Source organism: Manihot esculenta, chromosome 16 (genome assembly GCF_001659605.2).
Source record: "Manihot esculenta cultivar AM560-2 chromosome 16, M.esculenta_v8, whole genome shotgun sequence".
In the NCBI taxonomy this organism is placed as follows: Eukaryota; Viridiplantae; Streptophyta; class Magnoliopsida; order Malpighiales; family Euphorbiaceae; genus Manihot; species Manihot esculenta.
The window spans coordinates 29,294,708-29,320,564 of NC_035176.2; the positions used below are offsets into that span (position 1 = coordinate 29,294,708).

A 25,857-nucleotide genomic window follows, 5' to 3' on the forward strand; every position below is an offset into this window, starting at 1 on the left:
CTGTCACGTGACAGGACCTGCAATTTCCTAGCAAACGCTCAAGTAGCTATCTCGCGTACGAGCGATCCATCGGCGCGCTAGACGCTACACTAATTAAGCTCCCAGTCCCGACGTTACTGTACTGAAATGGGTGACGTGTCCTTTACGATACTAAAATACCCTCACATTTCGCCATTTTTGACTCTCTTTCTCTGCGCTTGCTAAGGGCGGGAACCCGAAACTTTTCTTCCTCTTCCTCTTCCTCTTGGTTTTTCTTAGGGTTTCTCTCTGTTTATCACCTGCAATTCCTTTCCCTAGGGTTTAATTTATTAAGCTCTGCTTTCGATTTTACTTCGTTTGAACTCCAAGATGAATCTGCGTAAGGGCAGTAAGGTTTGGGCTCCAGATAAGAACTTGGCGTGGGTTGCTGCTGAAGTGACAGATTTTACTGGAAAGAATGTTCAAGTTCTCACTGCTTCTGGCAAGAAGGTGAAAAAATTTATTGTTGTCGTGTGGTTTTGTGGAATATGAGGTGGTTTTGGACTTTTCTTTTTGTTAATGCTTCAATTTTGGTGTAGGTTTTGACTTCTCCGGAGAAGTTATTTCTCAGGGATGATGATGAGGAGGAGCATGGAGGAGTGGAGGATATGACTAAGTTGACTTACTTGCACGAGCCTGGAGTTCTTTACAACCTCGAAAGGAGATACGCTCTTAATGATATTTATGTAAGTTCAACTGTGCATTACTTTCCATTGGTTTGTCTAGTTGACAAGTGTTGATTAGTGTGCTTTTTTGCTTAATTCGAAATGATTTTGTTCAGTTATGGAAAACCGTTATCTTAATTATTGCTTTTCTAATGCCAACTTTGTTCTAGTGGTTGAATTCAAATCAATTGGGGGCAAGTAGGGGGGTGGTGATTTGAAATTAGAACCTCCATTATCGAGAGGTGTGGATGTTGGCATCTGACATAATAAGTTGAGCATGTTTGGTGTATATTTGGAATTCTGCTGGAAGTTTAGGGCTGGAAATGATTATTTTGGGTTGTCATGACAATGCTGCTGATTGAAGTATTTTATTGGCCCACTTAATTAAATAACTCCTCTGAAGCTAATGTTGTTCTGTTATTCTGCCCCACTTTATATTGAAATGCGTAAGGTAAATATTGAGGACTTTGCAATGTCATATGACCTTCTTTTCCCTCATCTTTGTGGTTGGTAGACATACACAGGAAGCATTTTGATAGCTGTTAATCCATTCACCAAGCTTCCTCATCTTTACAATGTGCATATGATGGAGCAGTATAAGGGAGCACCATTTGGTGAGTTAAGTCCTCATGTTTTTGCTGTTGCAGATGCATCATATAGGTATGCCACATTAAGATTTTTTGATGGAAATTGAGTGTTGATGTTTGATATGAATAACTTGATAGCTAAAGTGATCTAATTAGCTTCTGTTTGGTTTTAAATCTAGAGCGATGATGAGTGAAGGTAGAAGCCAATCTATACTGGTTAGTGGAGAAAGTGGGGCTGGAAAAACTGAGACAACAAAATTGATTATGCAGTATCTCACTTATGTTGGTGGTCGAGCCTCTGGTGATGACAGAACCGTTGAACAACAAGTCCTTGAAGTAAGACTTGAGACTTCTCTTTTTCCTATGCTTTGCTCCATTGTGGTACCATCCTCCTCTCATTCTAGAGGGAGATACAGCTTTGTTTCAATGCCAATACCCAGTTGGAATTACTCTACGTCAGTGTAATTTTGTGCTTAAGACAGTTGTGCGCATAGTTGTCAAATTGAGATTCGAATCAAGATCTTCATTTCATGAATCGAGAACCAAGAATTGAATTGAATTGTAAGATTCGCTAGGACTTCTAAAAATCAGTTAAAAATAATATATGTTCTAAAAATAAGTAAAAAGAATATCAAAATGACATATTTTGATAAATATAGAATTATCATTTATCTAATTAGAAATATTCTTTATAATAGAACAATATGTATGTATTATGTTATATAGTTTTTTGTTATAAATTATGAACTTTGGAATTATAGACGATAGTTATCATTATACATATATTGAAACTCTCATTTAAATTTGATCAGATAATTACATAGTAAAAATATAGCATATTAGAATATTATAAATATGAATCATAACTTGACAACTTTAATTAGTTAAGTAAATTAACTAAAAAGGAAAAAGAAAAGGATATAAGAGGGAGATAAAAGAATTGTTGGTGGAAGAAAAATAGCTAAGAAAAGATTTTATATACACTTTTTTATAGCAAAAATGTGTAAGATCTTAAATTTTGAAAATAGGAGCTAACACTCTTTATAAATAATTAATTGGATTGGGTGAAAATTCGGTCGATTCATATTGATTCACCTTATTCGCTATCAATTTTTTTCTTTTTATTTAGTTACAAATCGTGCACCCTATAGATTTTAATCGCTAGTATGTTGAATCAAATCGAGAACCGTAAGATTCGAATCAAGAATTGTAAGATTTAGATACATTTAAAATTCACCCTATAGATTCAAATTGATTTATTGGAAAATAGATTCAAATCGAGAATCATAAGATTCTAACAATAGTGGTTTTGCATATATGCGTGTAGTTAGGAGCCATATTAATTCAACTTAAATTATGTCTTGTAAAAAAAAAAAAAATTCTTTTGTTGCGAGAGAAGCAGATTTTACATTTTTACTTAAAAATTTGTTTAAAGGTTATGGGTTGGGTCCATAAGGATTGTTGAAGAATCAAGATAACTTGATTGTTTGAGTTTCCTTTTGTAGCTTCTTATGAGGAAAATGGCTAAATTCATGTTTTATCAGTACATTCTTGAAATATGTTGTGTGTATGTCTTTCTATTGAAGTGTTGCTGATTCATAGTTTTGCATAATTCAGTCAAATCCACTGTTGGAGGCATTTGGTAATGCAAGGACTGTTAGAAATGACAATTCAAGGTGGGTTAGAGTTTTTATTTCAAAGGTCTGTTTGATTTATTTTTCCACTTGTAGCTCTAAATTGCTTGCCTTCTAGTGCTTTTAGTTATTCTCTTACCATTTATATTTTAATTGATGAACATTCAAGAAGTGCCTTCTAGTGCTTTTAGTTATTCTCTTTCCACTTATATTCTAATTAATGAACGTCCAATAAGTCATTCCCTACACGAAGGAGCGTTATCCCAGTTTCTTGGGACCAAATCAGGGAGAATTTGGGCATGATGGAAAGAGGCATATGTATGCCAGAGCTAAGGAAAATTGCTACATTAATCATAAAAACTGAATGTTAACTGGTTATAATATAATTGTGAAGAAAAAACATGCTAAAGATGGAGATATCATATAACTTGTATTGCAAGAGAGCCAGTTGGATAAATTCTGCCAAACAAAGATTCTGTTTTTAATCCTGTTGGATCAATAATTTTTTCTATTACCTGGATTTTGTGTTGTGGGCTTTCTTGTTCTTTCATCTTGTGAATTTTCTGCAATAGTAATCTTCCTTCTAACATTCTTATATCTTGCCTATATCTCTTTCTTTATAATGGCAGTCGTTTTGGGAAGTTTGTTGAGATCCAATTTGATGCAAATGGTCGAATATCTGGTGCTGCTATTAGAACATACCTTCTAGAACGGTCACGTGTAGTTCAGATAACAGATCCTGAAAGGAACTATCATTGTTTTTATCAATTGTGTGCGTCTGGGATGGTAATTTCTTCTTCTTTCTGCAACCCTCCTGTGCATGTTGTTTAGTGCTCTATAGATGCTTTTGATTGTTGAGAATTTCTAAGTTGTGTGTATTTGTATGGCATGTTTTATCCTTATATAGTAGAATTCTCTGCTAATGGAGTTTACAATTGGGTTGTCTGTGTATGTCTAGGATGCAGAAAAGTACAATTTGGATCATCCAAGCCACTTTCATTACTTAAGTCAGAGTAAGACATATGAACTAGATGGAGTTAGCAACGCGGAGGAGTACATAAAGACGAGGAGGGCTATGGATATTGTTGGTATAAGTCATGAGGATCAGGTTTATGAACATTACACAATGGCCTAGTTGTTTATGTTTGTACCTTATTGATCTCTTTTGATACTCTCTTCTTGATTGTTCTCCAACTTATATTGCTATACTACTCTATCAGGAAGCTATATTTCGCACCTTGGCTGCAATTCTTCATCTTGGAAATATAGAATTTTCTCCAGGCAAAGAACATGATTCTTCAATTGTAAAGGATCAGAAGTCTAGCTTTCATATGCAGATGGCAGCTAGTCTTTTTATGTAGGTGATTATATTTAATACCTTGGAAAAGTACTTGCTTGAATGAATTGCTGACATGTATATATGATAATGATTTCAGTTTGCTTATTTGTCTATCAATTTTTAAATTGTAATTGTTAAATTTGTCACTATGTTTTTCTATCTGGGGTGTAGTGGGAAGTGCATGTGCATGTGCATGTGCATGTGCAAGAATTGTAAAATTATTTTCTGTTGTTGTAGCAAAGAGTGAAAAGTATTGAACTATTCTGGATGGAGTAAGCTTGAAAAAAAGATAATACTTGTTCCATTTTTAGATTTTTTGTTATAGATTAATTTACCATATAGAGTTTGAGTGAAGTGAAAAATTGCACGAACAAGCTGGATTGTGGATGCAACTCTTACTTCTTTAAAGCTCAATATGTTATTGCATCATGATGTGTCCAGCCATCCAGGGTCTTAAAACAACTATATTCTTTCATATAAGCCTTATCATGAGAGAAAAGTTTTGGCTGCTACAGAATGGTTCTTATGGGTTGGTGAATTTGGAAATTATAGATATTTTTGTCCATAATGGTAAAAAGGCCAACAGTCCATTTAAAAAGATTATGTACTTTAAATTATTTTAGATTTTTTTCTATATCTAAAATTTAATTTTTCCATTTTTTAATGTATACTTAACGTTTGATTTTAGACATTCTTATGGCCATAATAAAAAATTACAAGTATTAATTGCAATTAGAAAATCATAAAACTAAGAATTTGAATTTCTTTCTTATTTTGAAAAAATTGTAGCAGCACTGATTGAGTTCGATACAGTTCAATATTCTGACATTGCAAACTGATACTCTTGTTTAAGACTTTGGATGGAACACAATGAAATAAATAAAGAAAGAAATAAAATCCTTAAGTTTTTTTCCCCCCCTTAGTATTGAGAGTTTTGAGCGTGTAAAGTTTTCTCTCAGTTTAGGCTTGTTGGCATTTGTTACTTTCAGCAACTAAATTACTTATTTTATCAGGTGTGATGTCAACCTCTTGCTGGCGACATTATGTACTCGTACAATTCAAACCCGTGAAGGAATAATTGTAAAAGCTCTTGACTGTAATGCTGCTGTTGCTAGTAGGGATGCATTGGCAAAGACAGTTTATGCTAGGCTTTTTGATTGGTATGCTTGTTCTTGTTTTTAATGAAGGGCTTCTGCTTTTTTCTTTATCAGGAGTTCTTGTGACAATCTGAATTTGTTTGGTTTAAATGTCCCTTTTAGGCTTGTTGATAAGATTAATAGGTCTGTTGGACAAGATCTGACTTCCCAGATTCAAATTGGTGTATTGGACATTTATGGCTTTGAATGCTTTAAACATAATAGGTAATATCTCTTGTTTAAAATTGTTTCTTTTTGAACGTGTATTTTTATTTAAGGTTTTCTTTCTTATTCTCTTCTATACAACCTGGTGGGTGCTTCCCCTTTGTTGATCATTATTTTTTCTAAGTTTGTTACTGCTAAAGTAATGTGTTCCTTAGATTTTGTTTGTATAATTGTTTGGTTTTGAACGTTTCCTGCTCCATTATTGGCCTTGATTGGCATATTCTGTGCCTAATTTTTCTTTACCTTTATTATCCTCAGTTTTGAGCAGTTCTGCATTAATTTTGCGAATGAGAAACTTCAGCAACATTTTAATGAGGTTTGCAATTTTTTCATTCAAGATGTGATGGCATCTACTAAGATTCTGCTCTTTTTTGGGCTAACTTATTTTTTGTCCATATATTTCAGCATGTGTTCAAGATGGAACAGGAGGAGTACAGAAAAGAGGAAATTAATTGGAGCTACATTGAATTTATAGACAACCAGGATGTTTTAGAATTAATTGAGAAGGTTCTCATCTGCTTCACCCTCTAAAAAATGTGATATAGGTTTGGCTGATTTTTATTCATAGAATTGTGCATTTTGTTCTTCTGAGTACATTCTGTTGAGAAGATGGACCGGGCCTGACTCCATCCCGCAAGCTAACTTATGGGGAAAGGATTGCTAAAGTCCTTGTCTTTAGGATTAAATTCTTGTCCAAAACCAATATGGAATGACTCACTCCCCACGTCTAGGCATAATGATTTGGAGCATGAAGTTTGCGGCACGAATATTCGTATGGCCCACTTTTGAAGCGGGGGCATTCTCTCATACCATGTTAAGAAAATAGATTGAGCCTAATTCCACCTAAAAAGCTAGTTCAAGGGGGAAGGATTGCCTTAATCCTTGTCCCATAAAAAAATGCAGGAGAAGGCTTTCTCCCTCCTTTCTAAATTCAGAGCTATTTGGTTTTGTTTCCTTTTAGTTCCATATTTGCTGCCGTGAAATGGTCCTGAAGGAGCTATAAGGGTAAAAAATAGATTTATAGGGAGAATTGCTGTTCTCCAAATATATGTTTGTGATTTATAAATTCTACAGTGTGTATGTGGATTGGATGGGACTCAAAGAGAACTTGTTGGCTAATAGGTTACTCATATCGTGTCAAACTAACACGGTTCAGGTTGTTATGTTTTTGGCTATGATCATCTCAAACCTTTGGTATTAATTTACATGAAGGAGATAAGGTATTGTGATTTCAACATTTATCAATGGCAGCCAACTGTAACTTTGTAAAGATGCTTCTATTTTATAACCCCAAGATTGTAAAAAAAAATTTTTTTCTTTCGATTTTTTAGACTCTACTCTTTCTCATTTTTTAAAGTATGGGATCAAGTTCTTTTACTGTTGGGCCTTATGTCAGCATGCACTTCCTTGCAGAAACCTATGGGGATAATTGCTCTCTTGGATGAAGCTTGGTACTGCTTGAATTCTTCAGCATAAATTGGTGCATTTGCTTAATAAAAATGTTTATTCTGATTTCATTTTTGTTGCAGCATGTTCCCAAAATCAACACATGAAACATTTGCAACCAAGCTATTCCAGAATTTCTGTGCTCACCCAAGGCTGGAGAAGGCTAAATTTTCAGAAACAGATTTTACCGTTTCTCATTATGCTGGCAAGGCATGTTATGTTACCTCATTACTGCAAAAAAAAAAAAAAAATTGTGTTGTGAGCTACTGAAGTTCTTATGAAGTACTATTGCTCTTTTTCCCACTTTCTGTAGGTCACCTATCAAACAGAAACCTTTTTAGATAAAAATCGTGATTATGTTGTGGTAGAACATTGCAATCTGCTGTCTTCTTCCAGATGCCCTTTTGTTGCTGGTCTTTTCCCTTCACCTCCTGAGGAATCTTCACGATCTTCATATAAGTTTTCTTCTGTGGCTTCTAGATTTAAGGTACAAAATTTTCTTCTCCTATCCTTCATCTTCTTCACTTGTGAATTGGCTTACTAATTGATGTGTATAAAAAAGTGTAAGAGGCAGAAGAGATCGATGCAAGATCATGAAAGAGAAAAGGCTCCCATGTCCCTTTAAGTGATGAAAATTTATGTTATATGCTTCTGCCAAATTAATATCCTGTAGCTTTGTTAGTCATATGCGAAACAGAATCATTATGATATGGATTCCTTTGATGCCTTTTCAGGATCTCTTTTTATGTTTCATTCCATAGTTAAAGAATGTTTTGTGGATTAGGGAGTAGCATCTGTGTTATATTATGGCATGTGCATGACACACTGGTTGGTTAAAAAAATAATAACATTCCCCTTCCCCCTGCCCACCCACCAAATCCTTCATTCCTGTTAGGGAAACAATAAGAAATTTAATTTAATATTTTATTGTTGTTGAGATACTTTTTGTAAATAGCCTAGATTTGTAGCGATTGTTTGCATAATTAGGGATATGATTGTGTGATAAGATTGGGATATGATTAGGCTATGATTAGAGAATTAATTTATTCTTGTAAGTAGTATATATATCTCAATTGGCTTGAGGGAAATCATCAAGCATCTTTCTCTCAAATTCTCTGCTTTTCTCTCCTTTTTCATCTCTGCTTCATGGTATTAGAGCCAAGAAATTTGGCCTAATTTTGACCTAGTTGTGAGTGGCATATCTGCCACCTTCATTTGGAAACTTTCTAGAATTCAGTTGGTCTCACCACCTAGCCCACCAGTCTCGCGACCCTGTGAAGCGCTGTTACCAGAATCGACTCCACATGCTGCTACCAGAATTGACTTTTGGTACACATGCCGGTGCGTGAATAGTTCTCCGGCGACTTTTTCACGCCGGGAATCCTTCCTCTAGCATCGCCGTAGACCGGCGACTGCAGTCTACTCGGCTCAGTCACCTGCTCTTCTTCACACGTCCTTTGTGAACATTTGCTTTAGATCTACTATTCATGGTCACAGATTCTCTTTTGTGCAGTTTCAGTCCCCGTGGCCCAATTAAATAGTACTCATTCTGTTAATTTTCTTTTGCTTATCTAACCAAGTCTTTACCTATTGGTTCATGAATCCTCGACTCTAGTGCTTTTGATCATATCTTTGGTAATTCCAATTTTTTTTTTACTCTTGTTTCACCTTCTATACCATCTAAAGTCAAGTTAGCTAATAGTTCACAAATTCAAGTTAAAAGGAATCAGTAACGTATATCTCCTTCCTTCTATCTCCTTGACTAATATTTTATTTACCCCTGAATGTCCATACAATCTAATCTCTATTAACAAATTGACTAAAAATCTTCATTGTTCAGTCATCTTTACTGCTGAATCTGTAGTTGTGCAGGACTAGAGTACAAGAACATGATTGGAGCAGAATATGAGTCACAAGAATTGTGCTATTTTTCCACTTCTAATTCTCCGACTGCTTTTGTATCTACTACTTTCGCTAAACTCATTCATAGTCGTTGGAGACATCCAAGTCTAAATAAGTTACAAAAACTGGCCCCTAGTCTCTCTTTCTTGTCTTTGTTAGAATGCGAATCTTGTCAACTTAGGAAGCAAACTCGAGCTTCTTTTTCCAACTGAGTCAATAATAGGGCCGCTTCTATCCTCATCCCATTTATAATTTTGTGAGTTACCATCGTTTATCTTCTTTTTATTATACTTTTGTTTCTGCTGTGTCTGCTGTCTCTGTATCCAAGACGGTTAGAGAAACATTTGATCATCTTGGTTGGTGTAATGCCATAGTTGAGGAAATGACTGCTCTTCATAACAATGAAACTTGGGAACTGGTATCCTTATCATCTGGCAAGTCTACTGTTAGTTATCGATGGGTTTACATAGTTAAGGTGGGGCTTGATGGCAAAATTAATTGCCTTAAAGCATGCCTTGTAGCTAAAGTTTACACAGATTTTTGGGCTTGATTGTAGTGATACTTTCTATCTAGTAGTCAAAATAGCTTCTGTTCGTTTCCTTATCATATTGGTCCCTTCATCAACTGGATAGTAAAAATGCCTTTTTTCACGAAGAGCTCGACGAAGAAGTTTACATGGAGCAACCTCTAGGGTTTGTTGCTCATGGGAAGTCAGGCTTAGTATTCCAAGAGCATGGTTTGGATTGTAGTTCAACAATTTAGAATGTCTCGAAGTAATTATGATCATTTCGTATTTTTTCGTCATAATGGTAATAGATGCATATACTTGGTGATCTATGTTGATAATATTGTCATTATCATGATGGAATCTCTCAGCTTGAGTAACATTTTTTCAGTCATTTCCAAACTAAATACCTAGGGAAATTGAAGTATTTCTTGGGGATTAAAGTGACATAGTCTAAAACAGGTGTTGTTATTTCTCAACGAAAATATGCTTTGGATATATTGGAAGAAATATGTATGTTAAACGGTAGACACGTGGACACTCCCATGGATCCAAATGTTAAATTTATTCCTGAACAGGGTTCAAAAGACTAGTTGGCAAGTTCAATTATTTCAGTATCATGCGATCAAATATTTGTTTTGTTGTAAGTGTGTTTAGTCAATTTTTTTAAATTTCCTACAGTAGTCATTGGGATGCAATCATTCGCATTCTTAAATATATCAAAAGAGCTCCAAGACAAGGTCTACTCTATGAGGACAAGGGCCACTCACAGATTGCTGGCCATTCTGATGCAGATTGAGCAGGTTCTCCTTCGGGTAGATGATTTACTTTAGGATATTGTATTATGATTGGAGGGAATCTTATATCCTGGGAAAGTAAAAAACAGGGTGTGGTTGCAAAATCAACTGCAAAAGCAGAATATCGAGCTATGGCTTTGGCAATATGCGAACTCATTTGGTTGAAGCAATTCCTTCAGAAATTGAAATATGGTGATATTGGCCAAATGAAGCAGATATGTGATAATCAAGCTGCTCTCCATATTATGTCAAATTCAGTTTTTCATGAGAGGACGAAGCATATAGAGGCAAAAAATTGAGTCGGGATGCATTTCTACTAACTTTGTCAACTCAAACAATCAACTAGATGATGTTTTTATAAAATCTTTTCAGAGTTCACGAATCGAATATATTTGTAATAAGTTTGGAGCACATGACATGTACACTCCAGCTTGAGGGAAATGTTGATATACTTTCTGTAAAGAGCCTATATTTGTAGTGTTTATGTATATAATTAGAAATATAATTGTGTGATATGATTAGGTTATAATTAGAGAATTAATTTATTTTTGTAAGAAGTATATATATCCCAATTGGATTGAGAGAATCATTAAGCATCTTTCTCTCAAATTCTTTGCTTCCCTCTCCTTTTTCATCTCTGTTTCAATTTTTAACTCTTAATGTTTGGAGAGATATTTCTGTATACCCATAACCACTCAAAATTTTTTTTTCTATCATTTTTTAATTATCCATTTATGATTCTTATGGTGCAACTACTTGTTGTTGGGTGGAAATACAAGTAAATGGCTGTCAATGACTCACTAATGCTTGTACTATTATTCACTTTCTCTTCTTTGTAGCAACAACTTCAAGCACTTATGGAAACCCTTAACTCAACTGAGCCTCATTATGTACGGTGTGTGAAGCCAAACTCTTTGAATCGACCTCAGAAATTCGAGAATACAAGCATATTACATCAACTACGCTGCGGGGTTAGTTGTACCAATTTTTATTTATTTTACCTGCTTGGCATTGTTTCCTTCTTTGTGTTCTTTATTGAATATTGTTTCAATCTGTTTATTTTGTTGCCTGCCATTGGTAATGATAAGCATCCATTATTCTGTCAAAGAAAAGGCATGAAGTTGTGTTCTTTCTCGTTATTCTCACTCTATACAAGGTGCATACATGACCAGGTAGTAGGGCATATTATCAAGTCAACACAAATTTCTTCATGTGGCATAAGATTGACAATTTCACGTGTGAATGGTTGAGCATGGGATGTGGTGCCTGGTATAAGTAGTGGCAGCAATATCTTTTAAACTCTTGTTCTCTCTTATTTTCTACTTGTAAAGATCTAGGATTACACTTCTCACTTCCTCTCATTCAGAATAAGGAATTTGGTGATTCTAGCAGTAAGTTACACTAAATTTTGGAAAGTTTGAGGACAATAGAATTAGGGGGATTTGGGAGAAGATGGGAGGACCGAAGTTTGTCGCGTTGCCCTAAGCTTATGGTGATAGCGTGCATGTGATTGGAAGAGAATGTTTGGACTCTAGTTTTGCCTCTGTAATTATAAGGTCCCAATTTTGGGATCTTAATGGGATGTCTCATATTGCTGGGCTCAGCAGCACTAGAGGGCTGTGCTTGCTTATTTTTTTTATTTTATTTACTTTTAACTTTTTTTTTACATTGTTCCTCCTTTTATTTGTATTGACTTACAGAATGGCACCTTATCTTTTTTATCGTAATTATTCTTTATTTGTTTTTATTACCATTTAGACTAGCTGGAGGAATAAATTGTCAACTTTGCCAATTGGGCATATGAGATAACTTTAAAATTTGGTGCAGGGTGTTCTGGAGGCTGTTCGGATAAGTCTTGCAGGTTATCCCACTCGAAGAACATACTCAGAGTTTGTTGATCGTTTTGGACTATTATCTCCCGAATATCTGAATGGAAGGTGGAGCATTTTAAGAGAGATGTCTTGAAAATTCTGTCCAATTAAGAATTAGTTGCCTGTATATATTTTTGTTATTAATGCTGCACGCATAGGTCTTAGTTGAGCTCTGATATTTTTAGTTATTGTTTCCTATTGTATTGCAACAATGCCATATAGATAATTCTAAGATTTATGTTCCTAGGATGATTGCTAGTGTATGCACAAGGAGTGCACATGCATCTCAGTGTGTTTTTATCTTTTGAGTTAGTTTATGAGGATGTGTTCTGATGTCTTAGTGTTCTCTTTCCTCATATCTTTGTTTTATTTGGTTCTTTTATTTACTAGTGACTAAATTTCAGCATGCTGAAAATTATTCTGCTTTTTCGCAGTTATAGTTATGATGAAAAAGTTTGGACAGAGAAAATTCTGAGAGAGTTGAAGCTTAAGAATTTTCAGGTGCTCCTCGTTGAGGATTTAAGCCTATAATTATTGATAGTTTTGTATATTTGCCATGATTGAATGTTTTATGATTTTTCTCTCTTTCTAAAATTTCTTTTGCAGCTGGGAAGGACCAAAGTGTTTCTCAGGGCTGGTCAGATTGGGGTTTTAGATGCAAGACGGACTGAGGTTCTTGATAGTGCTGCAAAGTGCATCCAGCGTCGTTTGCGAACATATATGGCACATCTGAACTTCATTTCAATAAGGGCTGCTGCTATTGCTGTCCAAGCATACTGCAGAGGTAACTTGTAGTTGCTGGCTCTGACGTAATCTTATTTTTGTGTATTCTCTATCACGTTTTTAACATCATCATCTGATTATGAATTTTTTTTTCCCTATCCAATCTCCCCAATGCACTCCTCGGTGTTTTTTGTGCAAGTTTGTCGATATGATATTAATTTTTCAATCTTGATATAGAAGCTGGCAGTACTTGCTACCAATGTCATTATCATGCTTTATCTTGTAGTTCCAATAACATTACCCTTCATTTTAACTGATTTCTATGTCCAATCGCCCATTTCATAAGTTCCTAGATTGATTCAGAACTCTCTACCTTTTTTGAGCTTTACCAACTCTGGGCTGCTGCTATGACTAATTTTCACCTTTTTTTAGCTTTAACTGATTTTTATGTCTGTCACTTAATTTTCACCTGTTTGCACATCACCTTGCCCTTCATATGTTGGTGAATGATTTTTTTTTTTTTTTTTTTTTTGCATTGGATGAGCATTCTTTTATTTCTTTAATAAATTTACTTTTGGTTTTGCCCCTCTAAAAGCATCATATATATTTACAGGATGCCTTGCTCGAAAGATGTATGTTGAAAAACGGGAGTCAGCAGCTGCAATTTCAATACAGAAATATGTCCGCAAGTGGTTACTAAGGCGTGCTTATTCCAAACTGTTTTCAGCAGCTATTATTCTACAGTCAAATATTCGTGGTTTCTTGGCTAGGCAAAGATTTTTACATGGAAAGGAGCACAGAGCTGCTGTTAAAATTCAGGTACTGTGAATCTATAGACTGGAACAGTGGAACCAGGTTTATGATTTAATGTTCTGTCAGATACTATGGAATAATGGTTAATGAACCATCTGTCTACTGAAGGTGAGAACATAATAAGGAATCAAGGATGCTTACAAATGCATATGCTGTTAGTGTTAACTCTTATGTCTATTCCTTACATGGAGTGGTAGATTATTTTTGCAATATTCTTTCATTGATTTAGTTCCTGCTTTAATTTGTAATATAACTACACTAGGCATGGTGGAGAATGTGCATGTTCCGCTCAGCTATCCGGCATCATCAGTCTTCAATCATAGCAATACAATGTCGCTGGAGACAAAAACTGGCTAAAAGAGAGTTCCGTAGGCTTAAACAAGTAAGAAAATTGATAAATTTTCCTATACAAGTGTGTAAATTCTTGTTTTGCCACCTTCAACAAGTGTTTAACAGCAGCATCTTTTTACTCATTTACTTCTTGCAGGAGGCTAATGAAGCAGGTGCTCTGCGTCTAGCTAAGAATAAACTTGAGAAGCAGTTAGATGATCTCACTTGGCGATTGAATTTGGAGAAGAGATTACGGGTATTGCCTTTTTCTTGTTGTATCTTGTTTTAGCTGATTTCCTAAAATTCCTTTTGAAAGCATTTGAAAAGTTTGTAACCTTGATATTTGCTTGGTTTTGTCTTTGCACTTCTAGTTCTAATTAACCATGAAAACTTGTCCCTAGCTATGACGAATGAATTAATGCATGATATCAGAAGGTTTAATTAGATTGCTTTATTTTCCTTTGCATTCTTTTATTACTCTATTTTCTTGTATGCCTGTTTTCTTGTTCTGTCTTTTGGTATTCTTGCTCGGCTTACTGGGCCTGGAATGCAGATTTCTAATGAAGAAGCAAAGTCTAATGAAATTTCCAAGCTTCAAAAGATGTTGGAATCTTTAACTCTTGAGCTAGATGCAGCTAAGTTGGCTACGATAAATGAATGCAACAAGAATGCTGTGTTGCTTAATCAATTGGAACTATCAATGAAGGAAAAGTCAGCTTTGGATAGAGAACTCGTTGCAATTGCTGAGTTGAGGAAAGAAAATGCTTCACTAAAGGTATTTGCATAGAATTGATTGATAAAGTTGTCCACACTAGTATGTGTATTCTGGATGTAGTTCTGGTATTGCTACACCTACATGTTTTAATATTGTTAACTTGAGTATCTTGTAGAAAGCTTTTTTAATTGGAGTTTGAAACTTTGATGAAAAGAAGAAAAAGAGAGTAGAAAATTTGAGAGAAAATGCTTGATTATTCCTATCAAGCCAATTGGGGTATATATACTACTTACAAGAGTACATACTAGGTAAGAAAATAAATTAATTCATTAATTATAGCCTAATCATATCTCAATCATATCTCTAATTATCACTACAAATCTAGGCTATTTACAGAAATAATCTCAATATACAGAAATAATCTCAACACTCCCCCTCAAGCTGGAGCGTACATATCATATGCTCCAAGCTTGTTACAAATATACTCTATTCGTGATCCTCGAAGTGATTTTGTGAACACATCAGCTAGTTGATTATTTGAGTTGACAAAGCTAGTAGAAATGCATCCGGACTCAATCTTTTGCCTAATAAAGTGGCAATCGACCTCTATATGCTTCGTCCTCTCATGAAAAACTGGATTTGATGCAATATGGAGGGCAGCTTGATTATCACATATCAACTTCATTTGACCAGTATCGCTATATTTCAATTCCTGAAGGAGTTGCTTCAACCAAATGAGTTCACATGTCACTAAAGCCATAGCTCGATATTCTGCTTCTACACTTGATCTTGCTACCACACTCTGTTTTTTTACTTTTTCAGGATATAAGATTCCCTCCAATTATAATACAATATCCTGAAGTAGATCGTCTATCTAAAGGAGAACCTGCCCAGTCTGCATCAGAATAGCCAATAATTTGTGAGTGACCCTTGTTCTCATAGAGCAGTCCTTGTCCTGGAACTCCTTTGACATATCTAAGAATGCGAATGACTGTATCCCAGTGACTACTATATGGATTTTGAAGAAATTGACTAACTACACTTACAGCAAAGGAAATATCTGGTCGAGTGATAGTGAGATAATTGAGCTTGCCGATCAATCTTCTGTATCTAGCAGGGCCTTTAAGTGGTTCCCCCTGTTCAGGAACCAATTTGACATTTGGATCCATGGGAGTATCCACATGTCTACAGTCTAACATGCATGTTTCTTCCAATATGTCCAAAGCATATTTTCGTTGAGAAATTGTGATACCTGTTTTAGACTGTGCCACTTCAATCCCTAAGAAATACTTCAATTTTCCAAGGTCTTTAGTTTGGAAATGACTGAACAAATGTTGCTTAAGCTGAGAGATTCCATCATGATCATTTCATGTAATGACAATATCATCAACATAGACCACCAAGTAGATGCATCTATTGCCATTATGTCAAAAAAATATAGAATGATCAGAATCACTTCGAGACATTCCAAACTGTTGAACTACATTGCTGAATCGCCCGAACCATGCTCTTGGAGACTGTTTTAGACCATACAATGAGCGTCGAAGACGACATACTAAGCCTGACTCCCCCTGAGCAACAAACCCCGGAGGTTGCTCCATATAGACTTCTTCGACGAGTTCTCCATGAAGAAAGGCATTTTTAATGTCCAGTTGATGAAGGACCCAGTGATTAATTGCAGCCAGTGAGACAAGGAGACGAACATAAGCTATTTTGGCTATTGGAGAGAAAGTATCAATGTAATCAAGCCCATAAATCTGAGTGTAACCTTTAGCTACAAGGCGAGCTTTAAGGCGATCAATTTTGCCATCAAGTCCCACCTTAACTGTGTAAACCCATCGACAACCAACAGTAGACTTGCCAGGTGGTAAAGAGACCAGTTCCCAAGTTCCATTATTATGAAGAGCAGTCATCTTCTCAACCATTGCATTACACCAACTAGGATTATCCAGTGCTTCTCTAACTGTCTTGGATATAGAAACAGCAGACATGGTGGAAACAAAAGTATAATAGAAAGGAGACAAACGATAATAACTCACAAAATTATAAATGGGATGAGGATTGCGAGAAGAGCGAATACCTTTTCGGAGAGTAAGAGGAGGAGTAGCTGTTGCTACTGAAGGCATGACCGAAGGAGGTGAAGATGGAACTGGAGGTGAGTCACTAGAAGTACCTGCATCAGGGAGAGAAGTATCAGTGTTAGTAGCAGATGGGTGGGGCCGACGGGTGTAGACCTGAAGGGGTGGACTGACATGAGGCCAAGGAGATATAAGAGGTGTAGGTACAGGCAAAGCGCTAGGAACAAAGGTTTTATGCGTTGGACTAGAAGAAAAGTAAGGGGAGGTTTCAAACAAGGTGACATCTGCAGAGACAAAATATCTGTTAGTAGTGGGATCATAGCATTTGTAACCTTTTTGAAGTCGAGAATAGCCAAGAAATACACATTTAACTGATTTGGGCTGGAGTTTGTCTTTACCAGGGGTATGATCATGAACAAAACATATACATCCAAAAACTTGCAGTGACAACTGGTTGGAGGTCTGGTTAGGAAAGAGAACCGAATGAGGACTCTGATGTCTCAAAACAGAGGAAGGCATACGGTTGATCAAATAGCAGGCAGTAAGGACCGCCTCACCCCAAAAACGCAATGGAACATTATGATGTATAAGTAAGGTGCGGGCGGTTTCAATCAAATGCCGATTTTTTCGCTCGGCAACACCATTTTGTTGAGGAGTATGGGCACAAGAAGTCTGGTGAGTAATACTCTGAGTAGACAAGAAATGAGAAAAAGAGGAGGAAATATATTCTCGTGCATTATCACTACGCAAAACCTTAATGTGAACACCAAATTGATTATGTATCTCAGCACAAAATTTTTGAAAAATGGCGAATAACTCAGATCGATTCTTCATTAAAAACAACCAAGTGCAACGAGAATAATCATAAATAAAAGTAACAAAATACTGAAATCCCAAAGTTGTACTGACACGACTCAAACATGAACAATATCAAACATCGAAGTGGCCCCGTTATTGACTCGCTTGGGAAATGAAGCCCGAGTTTGTTTCCTAAGTTGACATGACTCACATGATAAAGAAGACAAAGAAGAAAGACTGGGGACGATTTTCTGCAATTTGAGAAGACTATGATGTCTCAAACGATTATGAATAAGCTCAGCGGACGTAGTAGAAACAAAAGCAACTGAAGAGGTGGAAAGGTGGTACAATCCTTGTGACTCAGATCCTGTTCCAATCATTCTCCCAGTACTTCGGTTCTGCACAACAACAGAATCAACAGTAAATGTTACTGAACAATTAAGGTTTTTGTTCAATTTGCAAATGGAGATTAAATTATATGGACATTTAGGAGTGAACAAGACGGTAGTTAAGGAAATAAAAGGAAGAAGTGAACCATTAGCTAGGGTGACTTTAGATGGTGTAGAAGGTGAAACAAGAGTAGGGAAAAGATTGTGATTACCAGAAATGTGATCAGAAGCACCAGAGTCTAGGATCCATGGACCAACAGGTGAAGACTTAGACAAGCAAAGGAATTACCGGAGTGAGCAATGCTGGTAGATGGAGGATGTTGCTTAGCTACTTGGAACTGCAAGTATTCTTTATAGTCCTCCCCAATTAAAGTAATTGAATCTAGGTCCTGAGATTTACTGGTAGGTTGTGGAAGCAGACCTTCTTCATTAGATTGGGCAAGATGGGCTGCCGGCTTGCCAGTATTATTAGATTGATTGGACCGTGGTGGTCGGCCATGTAGTGCCCAACATGCATCCCATGTGTGACCTTTTTTATCACAATAAGAGCAATGAAATTTCTTTCCTTTACCTTTGTGATTGCCTCCTTATCCTTGATTTCCTTGTACAGGCCAAAACTGAGGATTCCATATCTGTAGCATCACTCTTACTAAGGGAAATACGTAAGAGCCTAGCTGACACATCTTCTAAAGTTGGAATAACTGAACCAGTCAAAATTTGATCTTTCACATAGCAAAGGTCAGATCGCAATCCAATTAATGCCAAAACCATAAAAAATTTATCACGACGTCCTTCTTGCGCATCAACATCATTAGTAAGGGGCATAAGAGAATTAAATTCATCTTTCAGAGTGTCTACTTGACCCAAGTAACTAGTCATATTCTGATGATTTTGTTGTAAGTGAACCATATCTGACACAATCTTATAGATGCGTTGTATATCATTAGTATACAATGTTTTGGCCTTAGTCCAAACCTTATAACAAGTTTTACAAGATTGAAACAAAGCAAACAATTTTAGATCCAACGAATGCCACAAAAGACTACATAGTTGAGCATCAATCTTAACCTAGTTGGGTCTATCGGTGACAGTGATATCAGTGGCATTTTTTGTTAAATGATCATTATATCCCTGTCCCACAAACCATAATTCTACGGATGCAGCCCAAGACACATAATTATTATTCCCTTGCAACTTAACCGTAGCAATTGAAAAGATAGGTTTAAGAGATTCAGAACCTGTATTGAGGGTGTTTTGCTTCTCAGACATGTCGAGAGAGATTCTGAAACAACAAGGGACTAAGTAGAGACTCGAATCTGCAAAAAGGAGCCGAATCTGCCAAAAAGAGCGCCTGTGAACAGTAAATCTGACGACCGGACTTACTGGGATGGGTCGCCGGCGTCGGGCGAGGCTGGAGGAAGAGTCGCCGGTGTGAAACGGTCGCCGGAAAGTGGTGCACGTGCCGGCGCGTGGCTGAAAGCAATCTGTACAGGGTGGCGCGTGGAGGCGCGTCCAAAGGCGGTGCTTCGCTGGAAAATAGATCGGAGGCCGGCGTGAGGAATGGGCTGGGTGGTGAGACTAACTGATTTCCAGAAAGTCACCAAAGTAAGGTGGCAGGTCTGCCACTCAAAGGTGAACCAAATTTCTTGACTCTGGTACCATGAAACTTTGATGAAAAGAAGAAAAAGAGAGTAGAAGATTTGAAAGAAAATGCTTGATTATTTCCATCAAGCCAATTGGGGTATATATACTACTTACAAGAGTACATACTAGGTAAGAAAATAAATTAATTCCCTAATTATAACCTAATCATATCTCAATCATATCATACAATCATATCCCTAATTATCACTACAAATCTAGGCTATTTACAGAAATAATCTCAATATACAGAAATAATCTCAACAGAGTTTTATACACGTCTTAGTTTAATTAGCAATTTGGATGAAAATGACATCCCAAATATATGTTGCAGCTCTTCTTTACCAGAGCTGCAAAAGTAATTGGAATAGCTAATATTTTTTTCAAACAGAACGCTCTTGCTTAGGATTTGAGTATGATGATAATTAATATTGTACAATTACACTTTCAAATAGCCAGCTAATTCTATTAGTTTGTGGCAATAAAGGGTAGATAAATTTATGTTCATTGCAATCTTAGCAAAGTTTACAGTTTAGGGTCTTTAGCACCACTGCTGTGTAATATTATTAAGAAGTTGCTTGCTTTTATTTTGTTTATTGCATAAAAGATAAAACTGATCTAGATAAAAAAAAAGTGGTGAATTTAAACGGGATCTACATCTTCGTATATCTGTTGTCTTTATGTGGAGTTTAGCTGTTATTGTTAATATTTTTTCATGCTTTATTGGTTTAAATGAGTTGCATGCCAATTTTCACATTGAATAGATCTGTTTTAAGTCATCCTCCCACTAATGCAGTATTTCTTCCTGTTCTACATCACCCACACTCTTTTAACCTTATGGATTCTTGTGCAGTAACAGTTGAATCGTTTCCATGAAAACTTTTTGCTTTCTTTGACAGGGTTCCTTGGATTTATTGGAAAAGAAGAACTCAGCTCTAGAGCATGAGCTTATTGAGGCTCAAAAGGAGAGTACTGATACCGTCAAAAAGTTGACAGAGACTGAAGCGAAGTGTTCTCAGCTGCAGCTGAATATCCAAAGGTATTCATAAGTTGAAAGTTTTCCATTTTAGCCAAATTGTCAATCATGTCAACAAGGTTCATTCTCTTCTTGTATCGCATTCATTCTGTTGCTATATCTGTTTCACTACTGTGTTTTAACTTGGCTTTTTAATGAATTTTAAAATTCCAAATTGGTCAATTCATTATCAAATATTTGGTTTTAATCGTTGTTCTAAGAAGAATGGCTACATGTACAATGGACAAGTCACTTGATGAATATAATTCAACATATGCAAACAGAATCCATCTAAATGTAACTGTTGATTATACTTTTTATAGGGAAGGATATTTACTTGGCCATTGCTGGTGTTGGGATCTTTTCTATTGATATCTTGAACTTGATATGTTTTTCACTTTTTAGTCTCGACGAGAAGCTTTCACGTCTAGAAGATGAGAATCATGTCCTTCGACAAAAAACATTGACTGTGACTCCTAAAAGCAATCGTTCAAGTTTGGTGAAAGCATTTTCTGAGGTAAGTTGCATATTTGAGTCCCAGTGCATATGTTTGTTTTCTGACATTGCACACGAACAACTTGTTGATTGCTTAGTGTTGAACGCTCGAGCAGTCTTTTCATTCTGTTCTTTTAAGCATTGCCTTGGGTATGGCTTGCCACAGGGGTTGTTGACTTGTACATTTAATCATTATTAATGCTTTTGTTATTGTTAATGGAGCAGAAATACTCTAGTGTGCTTGCTCTTTCTCAAACTGACCGGAAACCTAAATTTGTAAGTTACGGTTTTACAAGTATTCTATTGATTGTAGTTGCCAAATATTAAGCCATAATATGATTTCACGTGGACATTATTTTTGGTGCAGGAGTCTCCCACACCTTCAAAACTTATACCTTTTGCATATGGTTTATCAGAATCACGCCAACCGAAGTTTACAGCGGAAAGACACCAGGTTTCTCATATCGTTTTTGAAGTCTTCACTTTTAAGTTTGTGAAACTCATTTAGCCATTACCATTTAGAGCAATATTATTAATATTTACCTGTTTCAAAATGACAATGAGGCATGGTTTTGCTATTAAGGATTTTGGAAAGTGAAACTTTCATTTTCGACATACAGGAGAACTATGAATTCCTCTCGAGGTGCACTAAGGAAGACATTGGATTTACAGATGGTAAACCACTGGCAGCTTGTCTCATGTACAGATGTCTTCTTCACTGGCATGCTTTTGAATCTGAGCGAACAGTTATTTTTGACTATATAATTGACGGAATAAATGAAGTTCTGAAGGTAAGTCATATGCTTTACTCTTTAAATTTCATTATTGGGAAACAAGGATAATGGTCCAACCAGGTTGCCTCAAGCGGTGTTACTCAACGTGATGCCAGCCTTGGGTTGGTGTTCATAATTCTTACATTTTAATTTATATATTATTCCATTACAACTGTTTCAGGTTGGAGATGAGAATCATATTTTACCATATTGGCTGTCCAATGCCTCAGCACTTCTTTGCCTACTCCAAAGGAATTTACGATCAAATGGGTTCTTGAGTGCTGCTAGTCAGTTTTCTACACCTTCTGGTTTACCAGGAAGGATTGTGCATGTGAGTTTTTCCATGGCAATCTGGAAATAACTAATTTTGTTTTGCAGTGCTTATTATCCTCTACCATAATTGTTGTTCATGCTGCTTTATTTATGTGTACATGACTCCACCTGAATTTGTTATTCTTTTGATGATATGTGAATGTTCTTCTGTCTAGGCTCTGTGCTTATTTTCCTAATTTCTGGTCCTTCAAAATTCAAATTTGTGCTATATCTACTGTATAGTGTTTGGAGTTTGACTGAAAAAACAAACCTGCATCCCTTTTGCATTTACTAGTTGTGGCTTAGTATAGTTCATTTTAGCTGTGGCCTTTTCTTTTTCTACTTCTGATAGTTTTTCCTTTTGATATTAAATTTATTTGTTTATGAATTAACTGAACTGAATCTGGCTTATTTTATTTCATTACATACCAGGGTATGAAATCTCCATTCAAATATATTGGATTTGAGGATGGTCTGTCGCATGTGGAAGCACGATATCCAGCCATACTGTTTAAACAACAATTAACTGCTTGTGTGGAGAAGATTTTTGGCTTGATTAGAGACAATTTGAAGAAGGAATTATCACCTTTGTTGGGTTTATGTATCCAGGTGAATGTTGGTCAAATGCATCTCACACGATGATCAATTTCTGTCCTTATTTTCTTGTTTTGGTTGCTTAATTGTAAGTGCGTTGAAGATTTCTTATGGATATACTGAAAAACATTCATATTCGCATTTGATAATTTGCTGATCTACAAACTGTTTGGAATAGCAAATTGAAGTTGCTAAGCTTGATAGCTAACTTTTTGGTGTGAAGACAATAAATTTTAGTTATTAAACTAATTCTCTAACCACAAGTATAAGCTTCAGTCGTATAATATTTTGTCTAGAATGTGGTTTATTTTCTTGAGGGTTCCTAAATGGTGATGGCAATTTCCTGTTGTCTTTGCCTTTAAATTTTTGTGTGGCAATTTCTTAAAGCTGAGAAAATACTGTATTTATACATTTTTACTTTTCCAGGAATCTTTTTTGGTTTGGACTTGTTTTTTTTTTGCTGTTATAGTCTGATAAAATATGTTGCAATCATTCACTAGGCTCCAAAATCTGCAAGGCATGCTGGAAAAGCGTCTAGATCACCTGGTGGCATTCCTCAACAAGCACATAACAGTCATTGGGAGAGCATCATCAAATTTTTGGATTCTCTTATGGGTCGTTTGCGTGAGAATTATGTACGTGCAATGTTCACCAATGTATTAGTTTGTTTAATCAAATGGTTTTGTGCTAGGTATGCCTTTATCCATGGTACGAGTATGCATTTTGTTCCTACAACTTGCAAAAACTCTTAATACCCTTAAGGACAGCATTATTGATGCATACATGCATTCAGGGTGGCACTGCAAACTAGTATAGATGGTAAAACATTGAAACGCTTTTCACAGCATTTTCCTTGTAAAAAAAGGGTGCTTGACTTGCATTTTTCCCCTTATCTCTTTCTGTTTGTTGTATTCCTCATTTTGTTTCTTTGAGATCTCAAGTACCTCTAACTAGTAGAGCGGAGATGAAATTAACTTTTATTTGACATTATTTGTACACTTCTGCTCTTTGTTTTCAAATCAATTTTGCATTCCTTTAATTAATGTATTTCATTTATGTAATCACACCTGTATTAACAGACTTAAAACACCCTTGATTTGACCAGTATACTTGAGCATATAGTTCCTGATGGACTGTGTGCTTAGACTGTTTCATTTTGAACTCTGGGGAGTGGGAAGAAAGAGCATGTGTAGGACACAGTGAGTGAGCTAGAAGTTGCTGAATTTCATCATGTTAATAATGTACATTCTTCACATCCTACATTTTGGATTTTGAACTGCTTAGAAGTATTTGCATTTTAAGGTTCCTTTATTTGCTGCATGAATATTTTGTTATTAAGATTCATGTATCTTTTTCTGACCTTTTTTTTTTTATTCAAACATTACTCATGTAGGTACCATCATTTTTCATTCGTAAGCTCATCACCCAGGTTTTCTCTTTCATCAATATATCACTTTTCAATAGGTACATGATCCCAATATAATTCTAATTTGCATCATGTGAAAAAAGTGTGTGAATATTGGTTAATGTAAATATTTTTGTCTCAGCCTTCTCTTGCGACGTGAATGTTGCACATTTTCAAATGGGGAATATGTGAAATCTGGTCTAGCAGAACTTGAGAAATGGATTGTTGGCGCAACAGAGGAGGTAGGTACATTATATTCTGGTTGATTACTTGCTCCAGAAGTCGATGATCGAACTGAAATTTCATGTCTGAAGGTTATCTTATATAGTATGCAGGAACTTCATGGCATGAGCTAAATTATATTAGACAAGCTGTTGGGTTTCTGGTAATAAGCATACCTCCCATTTTTTAAATTTGACATCCGAGCAATAAGTTCCATCATTTCATCGTGTGCGGTGAATTTTTTTAGGTGATACATCAGAAGAGGAAAAAGTCCCTTGAAGAGATTATGCAGGATCTTTGTCCAGTATGGTCCTTCTCAATTCTTTATTCTGTTATTAAGGAAATTGTTTTGACATGACATCTCAACTTCCTGGTATCATAATACTTGGCAGGCGCTGACTGTTCGGCAAATATATAGAATAAGTACTATGTATTGGGATGATAAATATGGCACACAGAGCGTGTCAAATGAGGCAAGTTGCAGTTTCAAAAGCTTCATTAATTGGTTAATTTGGTCTAAAGATGTTTCTGAAGTTTGTATTTTCAACTGATAGGTGGTTGCTCAAATGAGGGAAATGTTAAATAAGGACAACCAGAATTTGACATCCAACTCTTTCTTGTTGGACGATGATCTGAGGTAATCTGCACTCTATCGACTTTATGTAGCATATTTCTATAATGTTTTGTGTTTGTCTTCGCCACTGCATTCAGTTAACCTGTTTAATTACCACTTTCTTTTTTCAGCATTCCATTCTCTACTGAGGATATAGACATGGCAATTCCCGCAATAGATCCATCCGATGTTGAACTCCCAAAGTTCTTGTCAGAATATCCTTGTGCTCAGTTTCTGACCCTGCATCAAAAGTAAATGGTCTGGTCTTACCCTGGAAAAAAACTGCTTGTTTTTAAGCTTGAACTTCTAGCTTAAGGATAATGCGCTGCAATTATGAAGGTCATCACTTTACTTGCAGGAACCAAGTTCTCTGATGCTTAATAGAAGAAACCTGTTGCAGTGACAATCAGAGACGTAGAACCTTGTAGTTCATCGGCTGCACATTAATCAGTAGAAAATGGCTTTAGCACTAATATTAGAGCTTGGTATTGGCATTGGCCTTAATTATTTTGTAGGTGAAGGAAGCATCACGCAATTTGATTATAGGTTGTTGATGCTTCTACTTTTGTGAAGCTCATTCTTTGTACATGTTATTTCATTTGAAATTGAATGTGCAGTACCATAGTGAATTGTATATACATGTCAAAAACTGATTGATAAATACATGTTTCAACCTGATGTACATTGAATTTTTTATTCAATGCTCGTATTATATTTGGCTATTGCATAATCCTTACGATGGAATTAGTCATGCTTTGTACGCAACTATTAAAAATTTTAATATATAAAAATAAAGTAATAATTTTTTTAGTAAAT

General features: G+C 35.8%; 1 protein-coding gene across 4 annotated transcripts; it reads left to right on the plus strand.

Annotated features, from left to right (window-relative positions):
• Positions 1 to 25,785, plus strand: LOC110603406 (myosin-15). 4 transcript variants are annotated; one of them, XM_021741130.2, is made up of 39 exons: positions 3 to 468; positions 558 to 704; positions 1,198 to 1,343; positions 1,450 to 1,606; positions 2,888 to 2,946; positions 3,534 to 3,690; positions 3,863 to 4,012; positions 4,125 to 4,261; positions 5,257 to 5,403; positions 5,503 to 5,604; positions 5,863 to 5,920; positions 6,010 to 6,111; positions 7,018 to 7,055; positions 7,134 to 7,260; positions 7,364 to 7,537; positions 11,094 to 11,225; positions 12,082 to 12,191; positions 12,560 to 12,626; positions 12,732 to 12,909; positions 13,462 to 13,667; positions 13,924 to 14,043; positions 14,149 to 14,247; positions 14,545 to 14,766; positions 20,512 to 20,651; positions 21,033 to 21,144; positions 21,348 to 21,398; positions 21,490 to 21,576; positions 21,743 to 21,913; positions 22,077 to 22,226; positions 22,640 to 22,816; positions 23,302 to 23,436; positions 24,195 to 24,265; positions 24,349 to 24,448; positions 24,535 to 24,591; positions 24,676 to 24,732; positions 24,821 to 24,901; positions 24,983 to 25,065; positions 25,173 to 25,292; positions 25,400 to 25,785. In XM_021741130.2, the coding sequence occupies exons 1-39, from the start codon at positions 349 to 351 to the stop codon at positions 25,413 to 25,415; spliced, it is 4,563 nt and encodes a 1,520-aa protein (XP_021596822.1). In that variant the 5' UTR covers positions 3 to 348; the 3' UTR covers positions 25,416 to 25,785. The 4 variants fall into 4 exon arrangements, with proteins under 4 accessions (XP_043807559.1, XP_021596822.1, XP_021596823.1 ...); XM_021741131.2 differs by having other exon boundaries at positions 4 to 468; positions 25,173 to 25,299; XM_043951623.1 differs by lacking the exons at positions 3 to 468; positions 558 to 704 and having other exon boundaries at positions 1,198 to 1,297.
• The last annotated feature ends 72 nt before the right edge of the window (positions 25,786 to 25,857 follow it).

Excerpts from the sequence above, each read along its gene's own strand:
- LOC110603406 (XM_021741130.2), top strand. The coding sequence starts at position 349 with ATGAATCTGCGTAAGGGCAGTAAGGTTTGGGCTCCAGATAAGAACTTG. Across the intron at positions 1,344-1,449 it reads GTTGCAGATGCATCATATAG|AGCGATGATGAGTGAAGGTA; the intron begins GTATGCCACATT and ends TTTTAAATCTAG. Across the intron at positions 14,044-14,148 it reads AGTTCCGTAGGCTTAAACAA|GAGGCTAATGAAGCAGGTGC; the intron begins GTAAGAAAATTG and ends TACTTCTTGCAG.